The sequence below is a fragment of the Poecilia formosa genome, unplaced genomic scaffold, assembly GCF_000485575.1.
Source record: "Poecilia formosa unplaced genomic scaffold, Poecilia_formosa-5.1.2 Scaffold94, whole genome shotgun sequence".
Classification (NCBI taxonomy): Eukaryota; Metazoa; Chordata; class Actinopteri; order Cyprinodontiformes; family Poeciliidae; genus Poecilia; species Poecilia formosa.
The window spans coordinates 198,178-220,991 of record NW_006800033.1 but is presented as its reverse complement, the minus strand read 5'-3'; the positions used below and the strand labels follow the sequence as shown (position 1 = coordinate 220,991).

Sequence of the window (22,814 nt, the reverse complement as noted above, 5' to 3'; positions counted from 1 at the left end):
TTTTTAATCTCATATTGTCTCATTTTGGTGAAATGTGTGGCTTCGATTTTCCTGAGCTGACAGGAGTGGCACCTGGTGTCATCTTCTGCTGCTGATTTGTTTTAGCTACTGTATCAGCTATCCATGCAATCACCATTGAGTGGATAATTTTTTCTTTTTTTGTTTATTCTCTGTAAATATCAGAGATGTTAGAAAATCCCAGGAGTTTTGCATTTTCAAATATACTCTCGCATGGTCAATTTCATTTAAAATCCCCGGTTTTCCCCTTTCTGATGCTTATTTTGAATTTCAGGAAGAGGTTTTTACTTCTACTAAATGCCTAAATGTGCCTTCTGGTTGGCTGATTTACTATTTGTGTTTGCAAGCAATTAATCAAGTGTACATAATGAAATGGGTGGTGGGTGTTCCCATAAAACTTATTTATTGAATTTTTATTGATAGTACTTTTAAGATCTTGTGGATGTTATTGTTCATTTCTGTGTTATTGATTCTGCAGCTGTTACTTCATATAAAAACAATGCAGACCTTAGGAAGTTTTAAAGCTCTTTAAAAAATTGACTTTTACTCTGACGTTAGATTCAGGTGGAGCTTCAGATCTTGATTTTTACTTTATTATTTTAAATCTTTATTATATTCACTTATCTTTCCAAATAATTGGTAAAAAACTGAATTTCTGCCCAGGTTGTAGAGAGAAACAAACCTCAGACGTGTACATTTCGGCATAATACAGAGGGGGAATAATAATAAAATTGAACGTAACATTTGGACTGAATGTTATTATTAAACTCTGACTATAACTAAATAATGTAGTAATTAATAATAATAAGCTTTATTTTAAAGGTAAGATGTATAGCTCAAATATTTGATGCTGTACCAATTCATAGCATAAGCTAATTCACATCTGCAGTCCCTTGACAGGCTACAAAAATTGATATAAAGAAAAATTAAAAGGATTTAGCATTACTTTACACCCATTTTCTACACATCATCCATCCATCCATCCTTTGTTCAGACCTGCTTATCTTTGCAGGGTCATGGGGGACTGGTGCCAGTCTCCAGCAGCCATTGGTCGAGAGTCGAGGTTCAGCCTGCGCTGGTTGAAAATCCATCGCAGAAAACATAAACAAATTTTCAAAAAATAAAATTATCCTATAAAGGGAAAAGGTGAATAACACACAGAGTCTTTGGACTCAAATCAAACTGCTGAAGTATGAAAATTGTTTTGGCAGGGATATGAAAATAAAGGGCCCCCTGTTGTTCTTGTTGAAGCACAGTTCTCTCCTCAAGCAATTCTCAAATACAAACAATGACGATCCTTTTTCAGTTTGCGGTGAATAAATCAGAGCTACTGTGGTGCCTTTCTGTAAGAAGATCCTGGGTTCAAATCCAGTCCAAGTTTCTGTCTACACCAAGGTTGCAGGTTCTCTGTGTGCATGTGTGGGTTCTCTCCGGGTACTCTGACTTCCTGACTTGATTGGCATTTGTTAATGGTAAATCAGTTGAAAACATTGAAATCACTTCAAATGTTCTGAATAAAATACCTTGAGATTTAAAAAACATATTTATAAAAGTGAGTATTATGTAACATCTCAGTTATAAGTGGAAATATGAAATATATTTGAAGACAATTGGACTTCTCCTGTTTCTTTAAGATGATTGATCTAATCCAAGATGTTTCTTCAGTTCTGAAGATGGTTGAAAGTATCAGATTTGTAAACTGTGGTCAGAAGAATCACATTAACCGGGCCGTTAAGTTAAGAAATTAGGTGGATATAGTCACACAAGGGTTTGCTTCAATATTTGAATCCCTGTTAACGAAGCATGTGAGTTATTTATAACTAAATGTTCAATTATTTTAAATTCAAAATTGATTCTTAGACAATTTACAGATTAATATGTGGATTACATATCATTAAATCTTACTATCTAAAAATAGAAATAGAATAGAAATTTTGTTATGGCCTACAATCACAAAGGAAACTGCTGACTTAACAGTTGTCCAGCAAACAGTCATTAACAAGTTCTGGAAAATTAAGTGAAAGGAAAAAGTATTGAAGATGAAAGCTGCACAAACGTCAGAAAAGAAAGAGAAAAAGATTGAGTTGTTGCTCAGTTTCTTGCGGTCCTGTTTTCAGATGAAAATTTCATTTTTAAATCAAGGTTCCAGAGTTTGAAGAGAGAGTTTAGACGGCGAGAATCCAAGTTGCTTGAGGTGTAGAGTATAATTCCCAGACTCTGTAATGATTTGGGGAGCCGTGTCATCTGCTGCTAAAGGTCCAGTGGGTTTTATTAAGTCCAGAGTTATTGCCAGTGTATCAGAAATTCACTTCAGATGCTGATTTCATTCCCCAGGAGAACTTAACACCTATCTACGCTGCCAAAAGTAACAATTGTTGCTTCAATAGTTATGGTATTACTGTACTTAATTGGGCAGGAAACTGAAATGACCTGAACACCACAGAGGAACCGTGGAGCGCTGTTAGGGATGGAAATGAGAGACGAGCTGAATCTATTAAAGTAACCTGAGCTTCCCAAACAGCTCAGTAGAGCTACCGGCTCATCTCCTGCAATTTAATACAATAGTCACTACAAATTCAGTTGTCAGTTATGCTCTAATTTATTCCAAATTATCGCGTGTGAATTTCTTGTATGAAGCATTTTTCTGCTCGTATTTACTGTGATAACCTTGTCAGAGGAGACATGGTATTTCACTAATACATTCCTGATTAAATAATTTTTGTTTTCAGTAAACTTTTCTTCTAATAATAGCTAAATAAGAGGCGTAATGATTACTGGTAATGAAGACAAAATGGAAAAAAAATCTTAAAGAAATGTCCTCCATAGTTGTTATTCCATATCTTGCAGAATGCGTATTATTTTTCATCATGTCTAAGATTACATTTAAAGTAGAGTTTCTAATTTTTATAAATCTAGAAATCTAGAAAGTCCTGGTACTTTAAAGATGAACTGATGTTTTCAAAGACAATCTGACTGAAAAACACTTGATGTTGATTTGGGATTAATTTGTTTATATGCAGAATCTAATATTATACTAACAATTGTTAGTCACAGCTTCTTTAAAATGTGTTTAAATTCAAGCTTCATGTGCTGACAAGCCCAAAACATCACACTATCGTTTTCTTAAAAGATGCACTTTGTCCCATTGAATTAGGGCTCAGCTGTCTCAGGCTTAGTAGAAATCAATAGCCACTTGTCAGTCTAAAACTCTATAATGCAGCAATTTCTTTAATGGCCTGAGCAGAAACATTTTGGGGAAATAATACGAAGCTGACCAAATGTATCACTCCAGGCTCCTTTTAAGTGCTTTGATGTTTACATGGACAGTGCTCTGTGAAATTAACTGAATTAGTTTGGTTTCCCGGGCAGCCTGTAAGGATTAGGAGAGTTTAGTGGCTGCAATCTTCTCCGTCCATCTATCTGCTGTCAGTTATAGCTTACTCATAAATAGTAAACATTTTCTGAAGGATTACTGAAGGAGCCGAGGATTTAAAATGTAGGAACCCTGCTGCTTTCAGCACCGAGCAGGAGAAACTGTTGCGCCTTTGCTTTGGGGTCATATAAATTGTAAAAAATAAAAATAAAAAATGTATCTGCACGGCTTGCATTTATGTCATGTTTCTGTTACCTTACAATTTATGCATAATTAGCTGGACAGAAAAGTTTACCACTAGTCTGTTAGTAATGTATTTTAAGATAAGATTGTTCATCAGATTGTCCTGAAATTATTTTTTTAACATATTGATGCCATTGCATGTTGCTACCATTTTAATCTATGGTTGTCGTAACATAAAGCTTACATTTAGTCTTTGCAAAAACTTCCACTAAGCAATAAATTAATATATTTAAAATTATCTTTTTGATTTTCATTATTTCTGTCAGTTCGGAGGCTTATTTTCTCTCTAAACCCAGTTGTAACTACATAATTTGATATAATGTTATTCTCACATGTTGTGATATAGTTCCTATATATCCAGTAAATCTAAACCTACCTACAAAATGAAGTGATATCAGGTTTCAGGTGTGATGGCCCCACCAAACCACTAGGGGCAGCAGAGTTTCTCCATTTAATGTTGGCTAATTGCACAGCAATGAAACAACTGAACATTACATTACTTCATGTTACCAAAGCCAAAACAGGCAAAAAAGCCATGACTTGTAATGAAAAAAGGGAATAAAACCATTAAAAGTACATTATAACCAAGATAACAAAAACTCCACATCTAGGTTAAGTCTGAAGAAAACATTTATTTTTCACAAAAAGACCATTTTTGAACATCAAACAGTGTGGAGCAATTAAAAAAAGGCATCAAAAAATAATACCATTAAAATCACTGGTATTAATTATTGACATAATCAAGGCTGATTAACTAAACCTGATATCAAACTGTATATTTGTAAAATATTGCATATTTTTGTTCTTCCAATTGAGTATGGGGTTCTTACTGAAATGTTAGTATGAGTAAGTTTTGAGTCGCACCAAAGTAAATCAACAAATTACTCAGTCTAGGCTTTGATAAACTCATCAAAAAATTTCACACTTTGGAAAATACTTTTGTTTTCCACTTAAGAAAACAAAATAATTGGTTGCCATGACAAAAAGGGATTTAAAAAAATCTAAATAAATAATTTAAGAATATTTATATCTTTGCATATACCACTTTTATGAACACACTATCATTGGTCTAAGGGTGGAAAAATTGGTTCTAAATTTCTAAGATGCCTCAACCATTAAAATGAACACGTCGTAATTTTAACGACAACATTGAATGTTATCCTGAAGGTCGTTGTAAACAGCTCAGGACTCTGTTTTCCGCTCAGCCTGTAATATTTGGCAGCAGCTTAGGCGTTTCCATCCCATTGTGCAAACGTTACTGCTCACTTTTACCAAGCAAAACTACCACTTAATCCAAAAGACCAGATAATTCATTTGATTCTTCAGATTGTAACAAAAGATGTTCGGATGCCACAAAAACTCATAAGTTGTACTGCGAGCTGCTGCTGCTACAGGCTCAAACATGTTTCTTTCGTGAATCAATAAAAGAAATTAGGTTTCTACTGCAAGTCTACCAAGTGCTGATGTTGTACAAGCGTCTTTTAAATCGCTCGCTCAGATTTGAACCGAGACCCTTTTGATCTGCTGCTAAGTGCTCCGCTGTAACCTACATGCATCTCGGTAAGACAGAGTGACCATAACAGGAGCTTCTCTCACATTAAGTCAGCAAAAGATTCAAGAAATAAATCATCTCTCCCACTTTGCTGGCTGAGTCTGCAAAGACTTCCCTCACTGTTGTGATTTATAGTTTATTACTTGCAAGTAAGTTTGAGTATTGGAAATACCATGATGTCAGACACTCTCAGTCGCATAAAGCAGAGTTTCGTCATGCACAGCAACCTATAGCAGATGATTTGGTTGCTGGTTAATATCCTTGCTGCCGACATTAGGAGCAGATCTCATTAAGGAAAATTTCTTGAATCTCTGCACATCAAATAAAATCTCAGGATTTCACTTTTCTTCACAGTGGAAAACATTTCATCACTTTTCAGCTTCACGTTTATGTCAAAAGGTTTGATTGCTGCATATTAAAGGATTCGTTGATGAAAGAATCTGCGAACTTTGTGTGACATGCTGGGTATTTAAAAAGGGTTTAGATGATTTATAGCATTCACTCCACCTAAAGAAGAAAGGTAAGAATGGAGGCTGAGATAAGGAGCTGAACGATATCAGATGGACATGTTTTGTTGTTTGCAGCTTTGTATGATTATGCATGTGCATGGATGTTCCTTTTGTTATAAACAGATTCTGCTAAATGTGTCTGAAGTTTTTTTTATATTTTTATTTAAAATCGTGACATTTTCTGGTAGTTATCGGTGTTGGCGCTTCATGTGTTACCTTCTTTTCTTTCCATTTTAAATAATCATAATAGTGAGGAACAGCTCTGTTTTATTTTGAACATATAAATAAATCAAAACTTTGTAATAATGCAGTGTAAAATAATTAGAACATTAGAATTTTTTTATCCACTTTTGCAGCCCATAAGTTAACAAGATTTGTTAGTTTTAATAATTTCAATTGAAAGTAACTGAGTATGAATGTTAACCTTGGGAATTAATTGGATCGTTTTTACTGCAGAATGAAAGATGAACCCTGCAGAAAACCCCCCTCCAATTCGTAACCAACATACTGACAATCCAAACAAAAATAAAACAATATATAAAGTTTAATTTCACTTTTGTACAAAATACATTTTCAATATGATAAGTGAAGAGAGAAGGGAAGACAGAAATATCTTTAACTGATCGAATATGTTGTAGTTTATAAAGTTCTTTCACATTCTGACCTTCTCCAACGGTCAGAAAAAAAAAGATTCTGGACACCAGGGTGTGAAAAAAAACTGTATCAAAATGAGTCGGGTGTCAGAGCATCTCTTTGAAGGTTTTCCTGGCACATCTTACATCGGAAAATTATCCATAACCCACTGGAGACCCTTTGCATCCCTTCTGTTCTGACTTTGGATCCCTCAGAATGATGTCTGGGTTTCTTCTGCAAAAAGAACTTGCTTAAGGTTATTAGGTCAATCCATTAACAGAGTAAAATGCTTTTTTAATCTGCAATGTTTGAATTTGGGGAATAGACTGCTTTTTACAAAATATTTTCGAACTCAAAGGTTTGACTGGGAAACTTAAATCATGTTGGATTGAAAACTGTTGTGCAGCCAAATATATCAACAACATGAGGAAATCTTTAGGTCTAAGTCTGGCTAGAAGAAGAGTTAGATATAACCATTTTTATTGTCCAACTGCTTCCAAGACATCTTGCAAGACATGTCCAGTTTTAAATAGTGTTTAAATTTGTAGCAAATGATTTTCAAAGTGTTTAAATTATTATTTGTATGTGCACTTTGCACAAGGTCAAAAGCTGCATTCCCAAAACTTCCAATCTTCTTTCTATACCCCTTTTCACTTACAAGGTTGCATAGCTGCAGCTCTCACTTTATGGTGTTTTTTTTTTTGTTACCACAAGTAAAAATCTTCTCAGAAACGTCCTTGATTTACAAACACACCAAAGGTCTTTTCACTGAGTTACTTTTAAGTAGAAAATATTCCTTGAGGCACATTTCTTTTAAGCTGGCATCTACGATTTGCTCACGTAGTGTTTTAAAAGTACAAAGTTCTAATTACGTCCTGACCCGTCCTGAAATCTTTGTCTCGTGTTCGCCTCAGGTGGCCCGAGGTCTAAGTTTTGTTTACCTTCAAACGAAATGGATCCTTCCGCATCCCTTTACCCCTCCGAGGGGGTATTAAAAACCCCACTACCTCCTCTTCACCACCATCTCCACCCCCAACCATGACCCAGTTTGCAGGGGATGAGGGGTGTAAGTGTGGACCATTGTGAGTACCACAGGGAGGGAGGCAAGATGCTCTGCCTCCCTCTCTCCCTTTCAGAAGAAGAAAAAAAAAAAACGCTCACACTTGGTTAAGCACACACTGAGGCTCTCCGTAAGAGAACCACCGCCGAGCTTCTCCGCGTTTTGTTTCCAGTTTGTCTTTGTTGCGGAGATGCCAATGTTGATTTTAGGTCAGAGCTAATAGATGTCAGCTGAGGCTACAAGTATGTAAAGAGGACCGGAGCTGAGGAGACAGAGATGGGGGGGTTCTCAGATTCAGGAAGGACACCGGATCTGGCACCTGGGAGAGGAGAGGACAGGAGTGAGTACACTTCTTCTTCTTCATCTAACTGCAGCTTTTGGGTATAAACATTGTGAATTTGTGATATTTAGGGTACCTTGCACTGATCCCTAACAAGAATATTCTGAGGTTCTTTTTTTTTTAATCAAAAAAAGGCACAGATGTGCACAGAGAGAGTCCTGCCTCAGACTCTTCCTCTGACATATGGAACCTGTTTACAGTTGTAATTCTCCCCTTCGGTCACCATTAATGAGGAATTTTCTTTCTATTTCCTCATGCATGGAGAGAAAAAGACATGCTTGCCGAGAACAAAACTTCCGTTCTTACTTAGGACTTGCGCTCCATTACTCTTTAAATGTTTTGTGTTACGTCCTTTTTGTTTTCTGCAGCATGTTTCAAGAGTTAGAGGCCCAAATCAGGGTGGACAGTCCACTCAGCTCTTTGGAATTTATTTACATTTTGCATGTGCAAATCCAGCTATACATGTCGGTGCGTGAACCACGCTTCGCTATGCTTTGATAACCTTTTGTGGTGCAGAGCTCCTCTTGGCGTGCATGGTTTTAATCACTTCAAGAAGTCTCCTGAACAAAGTTGCTCCTCATAAAGAAAAGAGACAACCAGAAAAAGCTGATAAGAATCCCATTTTTAGATAAGCTGAGGATTTTTTTCTCTTCATCTGCATGCCTAAAGAAAGAGCTTTTTATACCAGCTATATCTGCTCACATCCGTTTCTTACCACCAAAACCATTTTTACCCACTAATGACGATCCAGAGGCTTATCATGGACAGATGTTTGGCCAGCTCCTGTGTGAGCAGATTAGTTCGGTGTGTGCTGCCTGCAGAGGACAAGGTGGGAGCGCAGAGAGGCATCAGCGAAGCCGGCGGCAGAACGGAGGCGCCACGGTAGTGACCCTCAAACAGCCCCAGTTATCACTTCTTCAACTTTTATATTTTATTTAATTCAGTGAAGGGAAAGCATGAAGTTACAGTTTCTTGTAAATGTTGAAAGTGAAACACTTTTTAAGTGTTTTAGAACGTAAGCTTATGAAGTATTCCCCACACTTAGCCTCAAAATGTTATTTTACACCGTCAGATAAATTTATTCATTGTTTTTCTTTACATTCTTCAGTATAAGCTTGACTTTTCTCTTTTTCTGTTGAGTATTATTGTTTTAATGAATCCTTTCTTTTTTTCTTACGAAGGAACTTTGTTCACTGTCAGGAGAAAAACAACCGACTCGGCCTCTTACTTTAAAGTGCAAAGTTACATTTTTCCGTTTGACTGAAATTTGCTCATCTCAAACAAACAAACAAACAAACAAAAAATAAGTAAAGTTTTCTCTCCTTTTTGGATTTTGTCATATAAACCACGACAACTGGAGGTTTCTATTTTGGCTTTTTGCTCAGAATCACAATTTGTACCAGTTTTAAAGCAGAATAAAGTTCCCACACGTCATTTCTTAGTAATGGTTCAAAGAGAAATTTCCATAACTGTTTGTTATTTAATGCATAGTTAAACGTTTTGATTAGATAAAGGAAAATTTCAATTAAACTGCAAATTACAAGTTTTATAAAACCTTCTTTCGTAGATTTATTTGTCTTCCTGATGAGTCTTTGCTGGCTAAATTTAAAGCTACTTTATTAAGTGGATGTGTCCAGAAATGCGATTAATTGATAAAAAAACAAAAAAAAATCCATGACTTTCTAACAAATTTCAATCTTCTTTCTTCTTCTGATATCCATAAAGGCTAATAGGCAAATAAAACTGAACGATAAAATGAGAAGTGTTTTAAAAGACAAGTTGCTTGAAGAAGCTGAATCAATATTAGCTGAAGATGGAACTGATCAAATCCATTTAATGATCCTGTGATTATAACTGCTACAAATAAATCTAACTGATCATTATCCTGATGATGAAGCAGATTAAAGAGTCATTCACGCAAATAGTTTCCAACTTTATCTGAGAAAAAGAACAACGTGAGAAAACAACAAGACGAATATTTGCAATTACTTTTAATCATAGGAAATAATCAGGATTTCAATAACATTAAAACTAATCCCTGGAGTTGCGTACAATAACAGTGTTGAGAGGTACTTAAATTTGATTAATAAAGCTCTAAATATACACATTAGTATGGTTGGCTTGATTACAGCCAAAGCAGCGGCTAATAAACCCATTAGCCATATCGGCTGTCATTAGAGCCACTTTCTTTACATTCCAGTGCATTTAGTTTTCAAATTGCCTTTGGCCTCCACGTTGTATTATTATAAATAAGGCTGCAATTACATTTGTGCATGTGCTACACAGAAAATCACATATCAAAGGAAAGCAGCTTTGTGTTTTACATAAACTATAATGAGGTGCAGTTTGGCTAATAAGAACCTTTTATCTGGGATTTCTTGAAAGATTTATTAACACATTATTCCATTACATCCCAAAATCAGTGTTTCATGAACTTCTACATTATCTTTTAAAAGTACTTCAGAACTTTATACTTTATATATTTAAATCATAATATTAAATTTACCCTTACTTATCTCTTCTGCTCTCTGATATGACCTTGATTTTTAATCTTTAGGCATTCTTTGTATAATTCTGAAAGATAAGTAATAAGTATAAATATTTATAATGTAGAAAATATTTTGATCTTCTAGACTGAATTCATAATGGATATACCATAGAAGTTTAACGAGGTTACAATTAAATATAAACATAGTCCTGATTTAGATTCAGGATTACATTTATTGAGAAGGTGTCTTCTTTTAACTTTGCTCCAAAGGATTTTAGATATCATATTTAAAAAGAATTAATTTATTAGAAATTTTAAGTCTAGATTTAAAGGGGGACGTACTGTATTATGCAAATTCATTATTTGCATATTTTCATTCTTCCTTTTGGAGATCCAGAAGCAAGCATAAAAAAAACACCACCCAGCCATTTTTGGCAGTAAGTTCATATTTCTTGATGTCTGGAAAATTATCCGTTTTCACAACCGACAGGCACTGCGCTGTTACCTAGCAACCCCAGCTGACCCTATCCCTTCACCTAGCAACCCAAGCTAGTCAGCTGGTTTTACCACTGTATACGCTGTACAATGGCCGCTGGAAAAGATTAGTATTTTGTTGTTGATTTACCGTTCAGAGACCACTTGCTGCATTCTTGTTGGTTGTACAGGAAGCTCTACTTCTGCTTTTCAAAGATGTACAGTTGTATAATTGTGCCTCTGTTTGCAGTCATTTCTATGTGCGAGAGTAATTGTTGAGTTGGGGGACGTGGTCAGCATCAGCTCACTCTGAAAAGAGAACAAAACAGCCATAACTGAGCAGACTAAAGTCTCATTTTTAAGAATAATTTCGCTCAAAATAAATGTCATGAACATGTTTTGCATAGACCCATAGACGTATCCTAACCTGTTCAAGGAAGCATAGTAGTTAATTAATAGTTCTTAGTGTCACTTTTCATCATTATCACAATATCACTGCAAAATAAAGCTAAATTCATAATTGTACAAGTACAAAACGTGAACATTTTGTTCATTGGAAGGCAGAATAATATAAAGTAATGGCTCAAGACTTCATCTCTAAGACCTTTCCCAAAGGACCTCCAGCTACGATGCAATGCTTTATAATTTAAACACACCACCAGGATTTTATTAACCCACTATGAGGAAACTGATGGTGCTTTTGAACTTTGTCCTGCAGGACGAATTTACCACCGGACACATTGTATGTTGCAGCACAGCACCACCGTGATGATGCACTCACCAACAACACAAGTCCAGGTTAATCTTCACAAACTTTCCCTCCAGCCATCTTTGCTTGCCTTGGGCTGAGTCTCGGTGTTCCTCGGTTCGCCCGTGGCGTTGCGTCTGCAGCCTCATGTCTTCATGTTGAGTCACTACAGTGAATAAGGAATACCTCGACTAACCTGAGAGCGGCTCTCTGTGTAGTCATGCAGCTCATACATGCCATGCAGAGACCCTGTGACTTTACTCCTCATGCTTTCGGAGGCTCCTGCACGTGCGAGTGTGAGTGTGTAAATGTGTCGGCCCATCTGGGAGTCTGTCTGTAAACTACATCTGGCAGAAAATCTCCGTAGGTCCTGAGGGATGGGAGCCAGGAACTGAGGGGATTCCCGAAGTGATGCCGACTGTAACTGGAGTGTTGTCTGCTTAAATTAATGCGTGAGATGTTGATGTGTAGATTTCATCCCTCGGGTTCACCTTATGCAGTTCCAGTAGGGCAATAAGCCTTGTGAGCTTAGAAATATTGCCTGTAACATTGACTGTGACTCTCTTTCAAAGATAATTAGTGAAGAAACAAACCTGAAGGAGTTTTTAAAGGTTTGTTTTTTAATGTTTTCTTCTGTGGCAGCCACACTGCCACTTTGAAGTTCGTTTTTTAAAGCAAAGTAAAAAAATAAAACCTCTGCCTCTTGTATCTGCGTAGGGCTCTTCAGGAGGCTGACTCACCCTGGTAACTTAATGCGCAGAGTCAGCTTCTTACCCCCAACTGCCCCACTAGCTCCTGCAGACATAAATTGGATGAGAAGGCAAAAGGCTTGGCCAAATGTGGTTGAAGTATTAGGAGTAATAAACACAGTCAGATGTGAGACAGGGGCTGATCATTTCTCATGGTCAAAGTGAACCTGGACTATTTCTTGCACACATCAAAACTGAACAAGAATGGATTTTATATTTTTAAATGACTGTTGCAAAGGTTTTCAGAGAATACAGAAAGATCATAGATGAAGACTGTATAGCCTAACAAGGTATTATTCTCAATGCGAATGGATTTCCTTAAATTGGACATTTTCCAAACATTTGAGAAGAGGGGAGCAAACATTTAAATCAAAGTATCAAAGTGCGACAGCTGCAGGTTATCTAACAGGATATTGTTCGCTTTTACTTTAAATCGTTTACCTGTATTGATTAGTGACTTTTCACTGCACAACAAAAGAGGTGTGGCAAAGATGTTTTTTGTTGTCAGTGTCACAAACATGTAACATAAACATATTGCTTAAACCAGATATTCACATAAACTGTCTGAAAAATAAACTTTTTATTGTGACTTAAAGTAATCTTATAATGCATGGATCCATGCTGTTCAAAGTTTTTAAGTAAAGGGAAAGTTTCTTGTAGTTTCCTCAACATTCCCTCAAAATTAAAACGAAATGTGAATAAATCACATGGTTAGCAGTCACATTACTTATCTAGAAATACCTGAGGCCTGAGATTTAAAAAATTCAGCCCTGCTTAATAAATCACAAGAGAAATATATATGAACAATCCTTATTTCGACAAAGATTTGTCATTGTCAAAAGACCACATTATGAGTAAAACAAAAAAGCTATTACATCCTTTTTGTACCTGAAGAAGAATATAAAAAACAAAACCGAGAAAATGGTGAATCAGTTTAACCTTTGCAGCTGCCTGTGTTTCTGTGAGTAAGTCTGGATTTATGACCAACTGGAGAGTCAGAAAGTGGAGAAATACAGTGATGTAATGCAGGAAAGTCAAAAGGACAGAGCTCAGAGATGGAAGGACTCCGGGTGGGGGACATCTCATTCTGCTTTGGTCTTTTCACTGTTTACCGGATCGCAGATGCTCAGAGTTTACACTGTGACGGCCAAACAGCCGTTGTTTTTGTCTATTTTGAACTCACATTTCCAGTGAGCATACCTAAAAAGATTCCTGACATCTGTCTCCTGCATCTCAGGCATGTCCGTATATGGTCACAGTGATCATTACTCGATTCATGTTTTATCGCAAGCCCCCTACAGAACATTCCCACCCTCTCAGCCCTGGAGACACAAAACAGAGGACTGGAAGCTGTGTCTTCTCTGCTTCAGTGAGGTTTCACAGTTTTCCTGCTGCTCTAAGCTCAAAACCAGCTTGGTAAGGATCCCGACCCCGGAAGGCCTTTAAACCCTGACCTAAGCTAGTATTTATGGCTGGATTTTCTTTTCAGTCAAGCTGACAATAAGCCGTGTATTATTGCGCCTTCATGAGGAGGAAAGTTCTCTAGAGGTGTCATTTTCATCCCCAAAGCTGCCCTGAGGGACAGCCGCGTTTGGGTTCAGCTCCACTGCCTGAGCTAATGTGGGTCTGCTGTCTGAAATCCCGCTCCAATGGTTTGTGGCGTACCACCTGCTGATTCTACTGGTGTGCATGGACAGCCTGGAGCCCAGAACTAACCTAGATAGACAACATGTCCCATCCCCTCCTCAGAAACTGCAAATAGACACTGGAAGAACAATGCAAGTTATGTCTCAACCAGAACAAGCCAGTCAAGTCAACTCTGGGAAGTTAGTACAATCCTAAAAACTGCACCTCATAGAGAAGACAGCTGCACTAAGAGGATTTATTTCTTCTGAAAGAGATAGCTTGTGAAATAAAATGAAGCGTATGGGCGTGCACATATATGTGCGTGCACTTGATGATAGCAAATTCCCTATTTGGATTATTTTCCCGCCTTCTCAGTGCTGCTTGATGGTATTTTTTTAATACCGATATCCTCTTTCCAGTCTGTTTGGACTTCTAATTCCCTAAAAAGTCCCAACTTGACAGCTACCTCTTTGTGACAGAGAGCTCTGTGTATCTGAGTTGCAAGGAGCAATAGAGGAAATTAAGGATGCATTGATTTTCTGAGTTCAGAGAGGAACGTTAATTTTAATTAATGTAATTATTGTGTCACTCCCTTTCACTTCTTCCCGCTGAACTTGCAAAACTAATACTGTTTCCACTGGGATTAAAGTCTTACTGGAGATATTTCGCTAAATCTTTGCTTTTACTTTGAACTCACCCTGTATAACCTTGTTTCTCTCTCCCCGTCCCCTCATTTTGCAGAGTCTGTGAGCAAGTGAGAGAGGGACACTGTCTGCCCCACTGTCCAGTGACACCATGAGCTGGAGCTTCCTCACACGGCTGCTGGAGGAGATCCACAACCACTCCACCTTCGTGGGGAAGCTGTGGCTCACCGTGCTCATCGTCTTCCGCATTGTTCTCACTGCCGTTGGGGGAGAGTCCATCTACTACGACGAGCAGAGCAAGTTTGTGTGCAACTCGGGCCAGCCAGGCTGCGAGAACGTGTGCTACGACGCCTTTGCCCCGTTATCTCATGTCCGTTTCTGGGTGTTCCAGATCATTTTGGTGGCGATGCCTTCCCTTATGTACATGGGCTATGCTGTCAATAAGATTGCACGATTGGACGAAGCAAAAGGAAACATTGGATCTGCTGGCATCAGAGCAGCAGGAGGGGGCTACACCCACAGGAAACCCAGGAAAATTTGCTTTGGAGCCCGCCAGCACAGAGGCATAGAGGAGACTGAGGAGGATCAAGAGGATGATCCTATGATCTATGAGGTGCCAGAGATTGAACCACCAAAAAGGCCTCGAGATCCACTGCAGCCAACACCCAGACCTAAAATCCGCCATGATGGGCGTAAGCGCATCCGAGATGAGGGCCTGATGCGGGTCTACGTTTTGCAGCTGGTGACTAGAACAGTGCTGGAGGCGAGCTTCCTTGCAGGCCAGTATTTGCTGTACGGTTTCCGTGTGAAGCCGATTTTTGTATGCTCGGGAAAACCTTGCCCACACAGTGTCGACTGCTTTGTGTCGCGTCCTACGGAGAAAACCATTTTCCTCCGTATCATGTATGGTGTCACTGTCCTCTGCCTCTCTCTCAATGTCTGGGAAATGCTCCATTTGGGTATCGGTTCTATCTGTGACATTCTGCGGCGCCGGCGAAGCCCACCCCAGGACGATGAGTATCAACTGGGCTTGCTGGGCACTAATGGCGGTGGCGAGGGCTCTGTTGGAGGAACAGCTCCTGAAGCCGGTTCTGAGGGTGGGGTAGGTGGAGATGGTGCTGCAGATTATGTCGGGTACCCATTCTCATGGAACACCCCATCAGCTCCACCGGGGTACAACATTGTTGTAAAACCAGAACAGATGCCGTACACGGACCTTAGCAATGCTAAGATGGCATGCAAGCAGAACAGGGCAAACATTGCCCAGGAGGAACAGCAGCAGTTTGGCAGCAATGAGGACAATTTCCCCACTGGAGGAGAAGCCCGTGTGGCTCTCAACAAAGACATGATCCAGCAGGCTCACGAGCAACTGGAAGCAGCCATCCAAGCCTACAGTCAGCAGCACCGGGCTGAGGAACATCTAGGAGACAACCAGGATGACAAGCCGCAGAGCAACATCATCCAAGCCCAACCGCAGCCCCAGCTTCAACCTCAGAAAGAGCGCAAACACAGAGTGAAGCATGGCAAGGGGGGCAGCAGTGGAGGAGGTAGCAGCAGCAACAGCAGCAGCAGCAAATCAGGAGAGGGCAAGCCCTCAGTATGGATTTAAGCCCACGCACTGTGGCATGTTTGTTAGCATGTATATAATATTGAATGAATGGGAAGATGCTGCAACCTGTGTTGGATATTACACCACATATGCCTTAAAGAATCCTGCAAGCTGGAGGCTAATGTTTTTCTATAGATCTGGGTAAAAAAGTGTAATGTTGCAGCTGACAATTTGTTTAGTCAATCTCAAGGCCAAATCCAGCCTAACATAGTGTTTTATGCGGCTCTCTTGAATCCAAATTACATAAATCAGTCCAGTTTTTCACAAAAATTTATCCAAAATTAGAAGATCCCCTCATTTGTTTGTGCTGATGCAAATTTTACACAAAGATGTTCAAAAACATTGGGTTCAAGTGATACTAACTCCCACCTGCAGGTGGCAGTATTTCTCACTGTTGAGACACTGCTGCCTCAGCTTTACTAGATATCACATTATAGTCCATGATTGATATGGCGAGTAAGAAAAAGTCACGTTTGACATCATATGGTGCAAAATTCCTTCCAGATATTTTAAAATTAGCATCACAAAACAACTACAAAATTGATCGCAAAAAAAAAATCTAACAATTGTGAAAGGAGCTGAAAGGAGAGGAGCTGTTCAATGTGAAAAGACATAAAATATTATTTAAGTTTAACAGGTACTTATGGAATGCAGAGACATATATTTATTAGTATTTGAACAGTTTGTTTAATCAAAACATTCTGGCACAATCTGCCTTTTGAGGACATTCGTAATCTTGATATGGCCCAAAATGAAAATGAGTTTGACACCCCTGAGCTTGAAGAATCACATCAACTATGTCTCGTTCCGGTCACTTCTGAAAAAAGTATGTAGTCTTCCTGCTTCCCTTTTTTGTAGGAAATCAAGCTTCATCTAATCTTTGATTCTGAAACGTTGAAATGAGATTGATCCTGGATTTTGGCTCATCCTGACACAAAAATGATGCACCATCACTATGTCTTGTTATCTACAATGTCTAGAAAACCAAAGCTTTGACTTAAGGTTATGATAATTAAGGTAAATTATAAAAATGTACATAAATACGGCATCACCTGAAGCAGTGACTGTTTACTACAACGAGAACATGACCTACCTAAAGGCTGTGTCCTGTCACTTGACTTCTTTTCTTCCATCCTCTGTAGTATCTTCTCACAGTGTTTTTTGCTCTACACTTTAATCCAACTGTGTTTGTTTCATGTGAAATTTTAATCAAAGTGCTAAACCAGCTGCTCCTCAGGTGCCGCTGGGTGCAGCTGGTGGGTCTTACATCTCCTTAGAGTTATTTTTATTTGATTTTTTTTTTACAAGATGCAGAAGCAATTCAGCTTTTATACCTTAAATCTTCAAGTTCCTAGTTGTATCCTTGGCTGTTTTTGGAGGAGACAGTGCTTCTCTGCTGCTCCATTTGCCTTGTAGCTGACTGCCCCCTGGTGGTGATTTTGTACTGGGCATTTACTCTTATTTCACTTACTATGAAGTAGATGCAAATACTACCTACTATATCCAGCAACACCTTAACCAGCTGTAGTGGTCCTTTTCTATTGACAAGACTTGTGTCACTTATGTCTTCCCAGTGCTTCATGTTCAGTGTTGGACGCACAAGTCTTCACGTCGTAATGGAAAGAGTTCAAAGCCATTACTTTAATATAGTGAGACCAAACACTGTCTCTGTGATGCAAGTGTCAGTGCCAAGATTTTACACTGGGCTGCTATGAAGCTTGGTTGTTTGTAGCTTTGGAATACTTTGGCCATGCTACTCCAGCCGTGGAACTACTTCTGTGTCAGACCAACCCTTTTTGTAAAGCTCCTTTTTTTTAAAAGTACAATATGTGTATTGCTCTTTTGAACTGGGACTTGAAATGAAAAACTCCAAAATGGAGTCAATTTTAATGTTAAAGCCAGTGTTTTATATGAAAACATTTTGCTTTTGGAATGAAGCTCTTTTTTGTATGATTAAAGGAAAACAAAAAGATCAGTGATTACCTTTGTGGATATTTATGGATATTGTGATTTAATTGCCTTCCAACTGTAAAAATGTGAAATATGACATAGTATATTTTTATATGTCAGCTGCAATGGCTGAAGGGGAAAAAAAAGTAATTTGTTTTCTTGTGTGGTGCAGTATCAGTATTTCATGTATTTAGCAACCCTCTGGACTGACTTTTAATAAACAGTGTTACTCCTTTTTCAACATTGTCCTGAAATCTGTTCAACTGTGTGTGTTTTACAGCAACAGATTGAATAGGGAAAGATTATCTAATCATCTATTGTCAATTTAGAGAGCTGTTACTTTTGGACTATGATTGAAAGCTGGAGTACAAAGGGAGATGCATAAGGAGAATATGCCGCCCTTACAAAGCTAGACAGCTAGCTAACACCTGAGTTGAAAATAATCCAGTCCTTGATAGCTTTCTTGCTTTATTTTGCAACTTTTTTTCTGGATTGTTTTGTAAAACTGTAACAAAGCACAAAAGTATCAACCACAGTCAAAATACAGAAATCAACTACGGCAAACAAATGGCTCCCGATTATTACTAATTAGCTAAGTGAATTTGGTTGGGGAACATAGAATGTTTTCTTATAAAATACTACATAATACTGAAATCATAATTAATAAAATTACCTTACAGACAAACAGTGTCCAACGGACAAACGTGTCTGAAGGACAGCCGATGACATCATGCGTAAAGCCGGACGAGTTCTGGTTAGACGGATCAAATTAAATACGTGAATAATGACCACTAGGTGTCAGTAATGCTCTATAGTTATAGCCAAAGTATTTGCTGCAGTTTGAAGAAGGATACATAGGTTAAATTAACTGAAGGCAGCTGTTGACTCTTGGCTGTTTGATCCAGCTGCTCCCTGAAAACGATAACTTCCTGTCAATGGAGAGGACTCTTCGCAAAGTGAAGAACGGGCAAACTGGAGGGATGCCATGAGGGCATTCAAGGACCCCATCTGCTCAGTTCTGCATGGCTGGCAGCTCAGCCCCACATCTACAAAACTATTCTAGGTTTTATAGCCTAGACTCTGTTTGCATGAAGAAGTAGAGAAATCCCAACAGAGGATAAATCCCACAGCACATTTATGTTCATATCTTTCTTAGCCTGTCTTTTGTTTTTTTGTTTTTTTTTGAGCGACTGTTGTGCGCACTTCCTTTTGGAAAGAGTTTCACACCATCCTTTGGAACAATGTTTGTTTCCAAATTGTGTAGAGCCAACAGGAAATCACAAATTTCCTGCTTAATGCGTGCTTCAAATGTTAATGGCTGGGTATGCAAGTAAAGTATTGAAGGGATTTCTTTATTTCACACTGAAAAAAAATATTTTGAAAGTTAATTTTTGTATCATTAAAATTTGTTTAGTGACATAGGCAAAATTAGATTGCATCATGAAGTCTATCTTTTTTTTACTCCTGCATGAAGTTTTGATGTTAAGATTTTGTTTGTTACAAAATATCAAATAATTCATTGTTATGACTTTTATTTTAACCTGAGTGATTCTAATGTTCTCTTAAAATGGCATTCTTTGTTTCTTTTTTGTGTTCAACTTACAGAGAATTTTCTAATTGATGTGCTGAACAGAAATCAACTTGTCTTTCTTGCAATTTCACTGCAATTTATTTGTGCCCACCAACAAGTAGTGCATTTTCTGGGCCAAAATTATGCTTTTGATTTATATTTCTATCTTTTTGGGCACATTTACTTTTATTTACTTTTCAGTTAATTTCATTCACTCGCTAGCCTTGACATTTGGATTCCTGTCTGTGAAGTTAATGTAGAAGTTAATGTAGAAGTTAATGTCATGTTAATGGAGCCTTGAATTAGAAGACCAAGTGATGCCACTTTAGTTTGTTAATCATGTAATTTTGTTTCCCACATCATTGGCAGATGAACTTCAACTTGTTACGACTTGTTACGACCACATTAATGCTTTTCAAGGTCAGATTACTTTCTGATGTTCTGAACTGAACTAGCTTCTTTTAACCATCAACACATCAGTTTTCAATTTGGTTCAGCATTTCTTCTCATCAGTGACCTTACAGCTAAGCTTGCTTAAGAATGTATGTCACAAAAAAAAAAATAGAAATGGAACGCACATTTTTGTTTCTCTGAAATGGTAAAAGCTCAAAGAAACTCGCCACCGGGAATGACTAAAGTGCTGCAGCCGGATGTCAAAGAGGAGGTCACTGGCACAAAAGAGTGTAAGCTGGCATCTCGTGATGCCGGGATGTATTCTTTAAAAATATAAACACAGTCCTCTAATGAATGGCCTAATTGGCAGAATCCATTGACTGTATGCTCATCGTGTTTTCAGGCCAGCTCCACAGTCTACTATTAAAAAAACAGGGTAATAAAAAACAAAACTACCCAAGTCTTTTTTTGCTACGTTGTCTAGTGGGATAAAACACAAGAGATCAGAAACAATTTTAGAAAAAAATAAATAAAAATCTGCAAATTATTATTCACTGTTGGTCCAGATTTCTTTATTGTTGTGTCTTAAAAGTCCATGAATGTATCACTCTGCTTTATTTTATGTTTGGTGAGAATCAGGAAAAATTCCACCTTTATAAATCATAAAACTTTATCTTACCTCTTACCTCTTATCTCTTACAAGAAGCTTAACAAACAAAAACCTGAGAACTGTGAATGTGAAATTTCTACAGCTCCTGAGTGGATGGAGAGAATCTACAAGCTCTCAAGCCTTGTAAATGCTTTTTAACTGGATTTGAGTGGGCCGTTTTAATACACGAATGTGCTTTGATTCAAACTGTTTCACTGCATCTCTGTTTGTTTTGTCCTTTTGGTGGGTGAACCTTTAACAGCGAGGTGAAAATGGTCCCAGACAAAGAGAGAGAAAAAATACAAAGATTGTCCAACAAAATGTTCAAAGACACAATAAAAATATTTCAAAATGCTTTTATTTTGCATAGTACTTAAAGTTAAATGCATTTCAGAACAGATGGGTCTTTATCTGGTTAACTGTTTATGTATTACCTTACTAAACCACCACACATTAATTGGTAATGTATTGAAACCTTAAGACTTTTTTTCCAGGATATGCCTGTAATATCTACAGTATTTCTTTCTTATTTATGTATGTTATTTCTTGTTTTTTGTTCTTATATTTTTGTACCTTTGTGTGAACCTACATGCTTTAATTTGTTGCTAGCACACCTGGATTTCCCAAGTGATGGGACAGTGAAGGATATTTTTATTTCTATGTAAACGTTTCCAGACCTTCCTCCGTCTCCGCTGGGTTCATTTGGTCTTCATGATGCCGTTTGTTCCTTCTGAGGTTTTCACTGGACACCTGAGAAGAAATTACCTACAGGTGGATTCTGTTTACTAATTAGATAAATACAAATACAGGCATTTATAATATTTTTATTTGGAAAACAATTTGAAAACCCCTTTCATACTTTATTGTACTGAAAATCCCAACAGATTTTCAGTACAATCTGTTGGGATTGTACTGTAGGAAAATTATAGATGTAAAGTGACAAAATGTGAAAGAATCAAAGGGTGCATATACTTTTGTAAGGAACTGTATAAAATGTTAATGAAAAGTAAGAAAATATGATCCTTTGGAAAAAATACTTTAATATATGCATTTATCCCACAACACTCCTTATGACCTGTACCCTGGAGAACTCTATAAATACTTCACTTGCATAAAAAAAGCTACATCTTGTATTAAATCTTAGTGACCTTGGACACTTAAAGGTTTCAGAACAACGATGAATATGAAAAAACATTCCTTCCATTTTTCTAGCAGAAATATTCAGATTCATAATAAATATTTAAGAATGTTCACTTCATATTTCCTCTTTCAAAATGCTTTTCACATTAGTCTACAACCGACTCTCAGTGAGCCAGGCATCTATAACGTCAAGGTTATTATTTTCATAAGAGAAGTCAATGCTATGATATAAACTGTTAACAGCAGTGGTTGCAGTACTAATATCATTCAAGAATTACTTCAAGATTAAATGTAACAAGTGTAAACACTCTGAACAACAACACTCACAAAGTGCAAAATTCATGTGTTCATATTATATGCAGTCTATATGCAGTCAGATTTCCAATGATTTTTAATCAATTTGCCTCTTATTTTTACTGTGTAAAATAAGGATGACTTTATATAAAAATACTTTTTATACACTATGTATAAAAAGTATATTTTACATCAATCAGTAACCACATTTTAAAACAGTTTGAATCAAACATCAAGTGTAAAAAACTGCAAACTACAGATCCCACCATGCAAGTAATTATAAAAGAATAACAACCCCCTCCAAAAAAGACAAGTGAAAATCCTCAAAACCTCTAAAAAAATACAGACTGAGGAATGCCCTGCAAATTAGAATGTAGTCTTTTTTTTTTTTTCAAACAAATACTTCAAATTTGCTTTGTCAATTATGGTTGATTGTTGACATTGCCAATACTAGCCCTCTACACGTGACGTCACTATCTTCGAAACTCCGCCCACTCTGCCATCATAAACCTGTGATTTTATCGTGTAACTTTTAAGGAAGAAAGATACGGTCATAAGGATGACTTATGACCTTGTAAGTCATAAGGAATACTTTATTATGACTGTCAGTCATAATACTGTCAGTCATATTGACTGACAGTATTATGTCAGTCAGTGACATAATACTGACTGACGCCATTATACCTCGGTGTAATGGCGGATTTGTAAAAAGCATTCGCTTTGTAAAAGTATGATTACTTAAGTAATCATAC

The 22,814-nt window shown here is 37.5% G+C and overlaps 1 protein-coding gene across 2 annotated transcripts in view; it reads left to right on the top strand.

The window, feature by feature from the left end:
* The window catches only part of gjc1 (gap junction protein gamma 1), a 46,264-nt gene extending 28,007 nt beyond the window's left edge, over positions 1 to 18,257 (top strand). Inside the window, exons 1-2 of one of the 2 annotated variants that reach the window (XM_007558041.2) lie at positions 7,256 to 7,728; positions 14,555 to 18,257. In XM_007558041.2, the coding sequence (XP_007558103.1) occupies positions 14,609 to 16,066 (1,458 nt within the window). In that variant the 5' untranslated portion in view covers positions 7,256 to 7,728; positions 14,555 to 14,608 and the 3' untranslated portion in view covers positions 16,067 to 18,257. Of the gene's footprint in view, positions 1 to 7,255; positions 7,729 to 14,554 lie in introns of those variants that run through there. The other variant, XM_016674394.1, reaches the window with a different exon arrangement.
* The last annotated feature ends 4,557 nt before the right edge of the window (positions 18,258 to 22,814 follow it).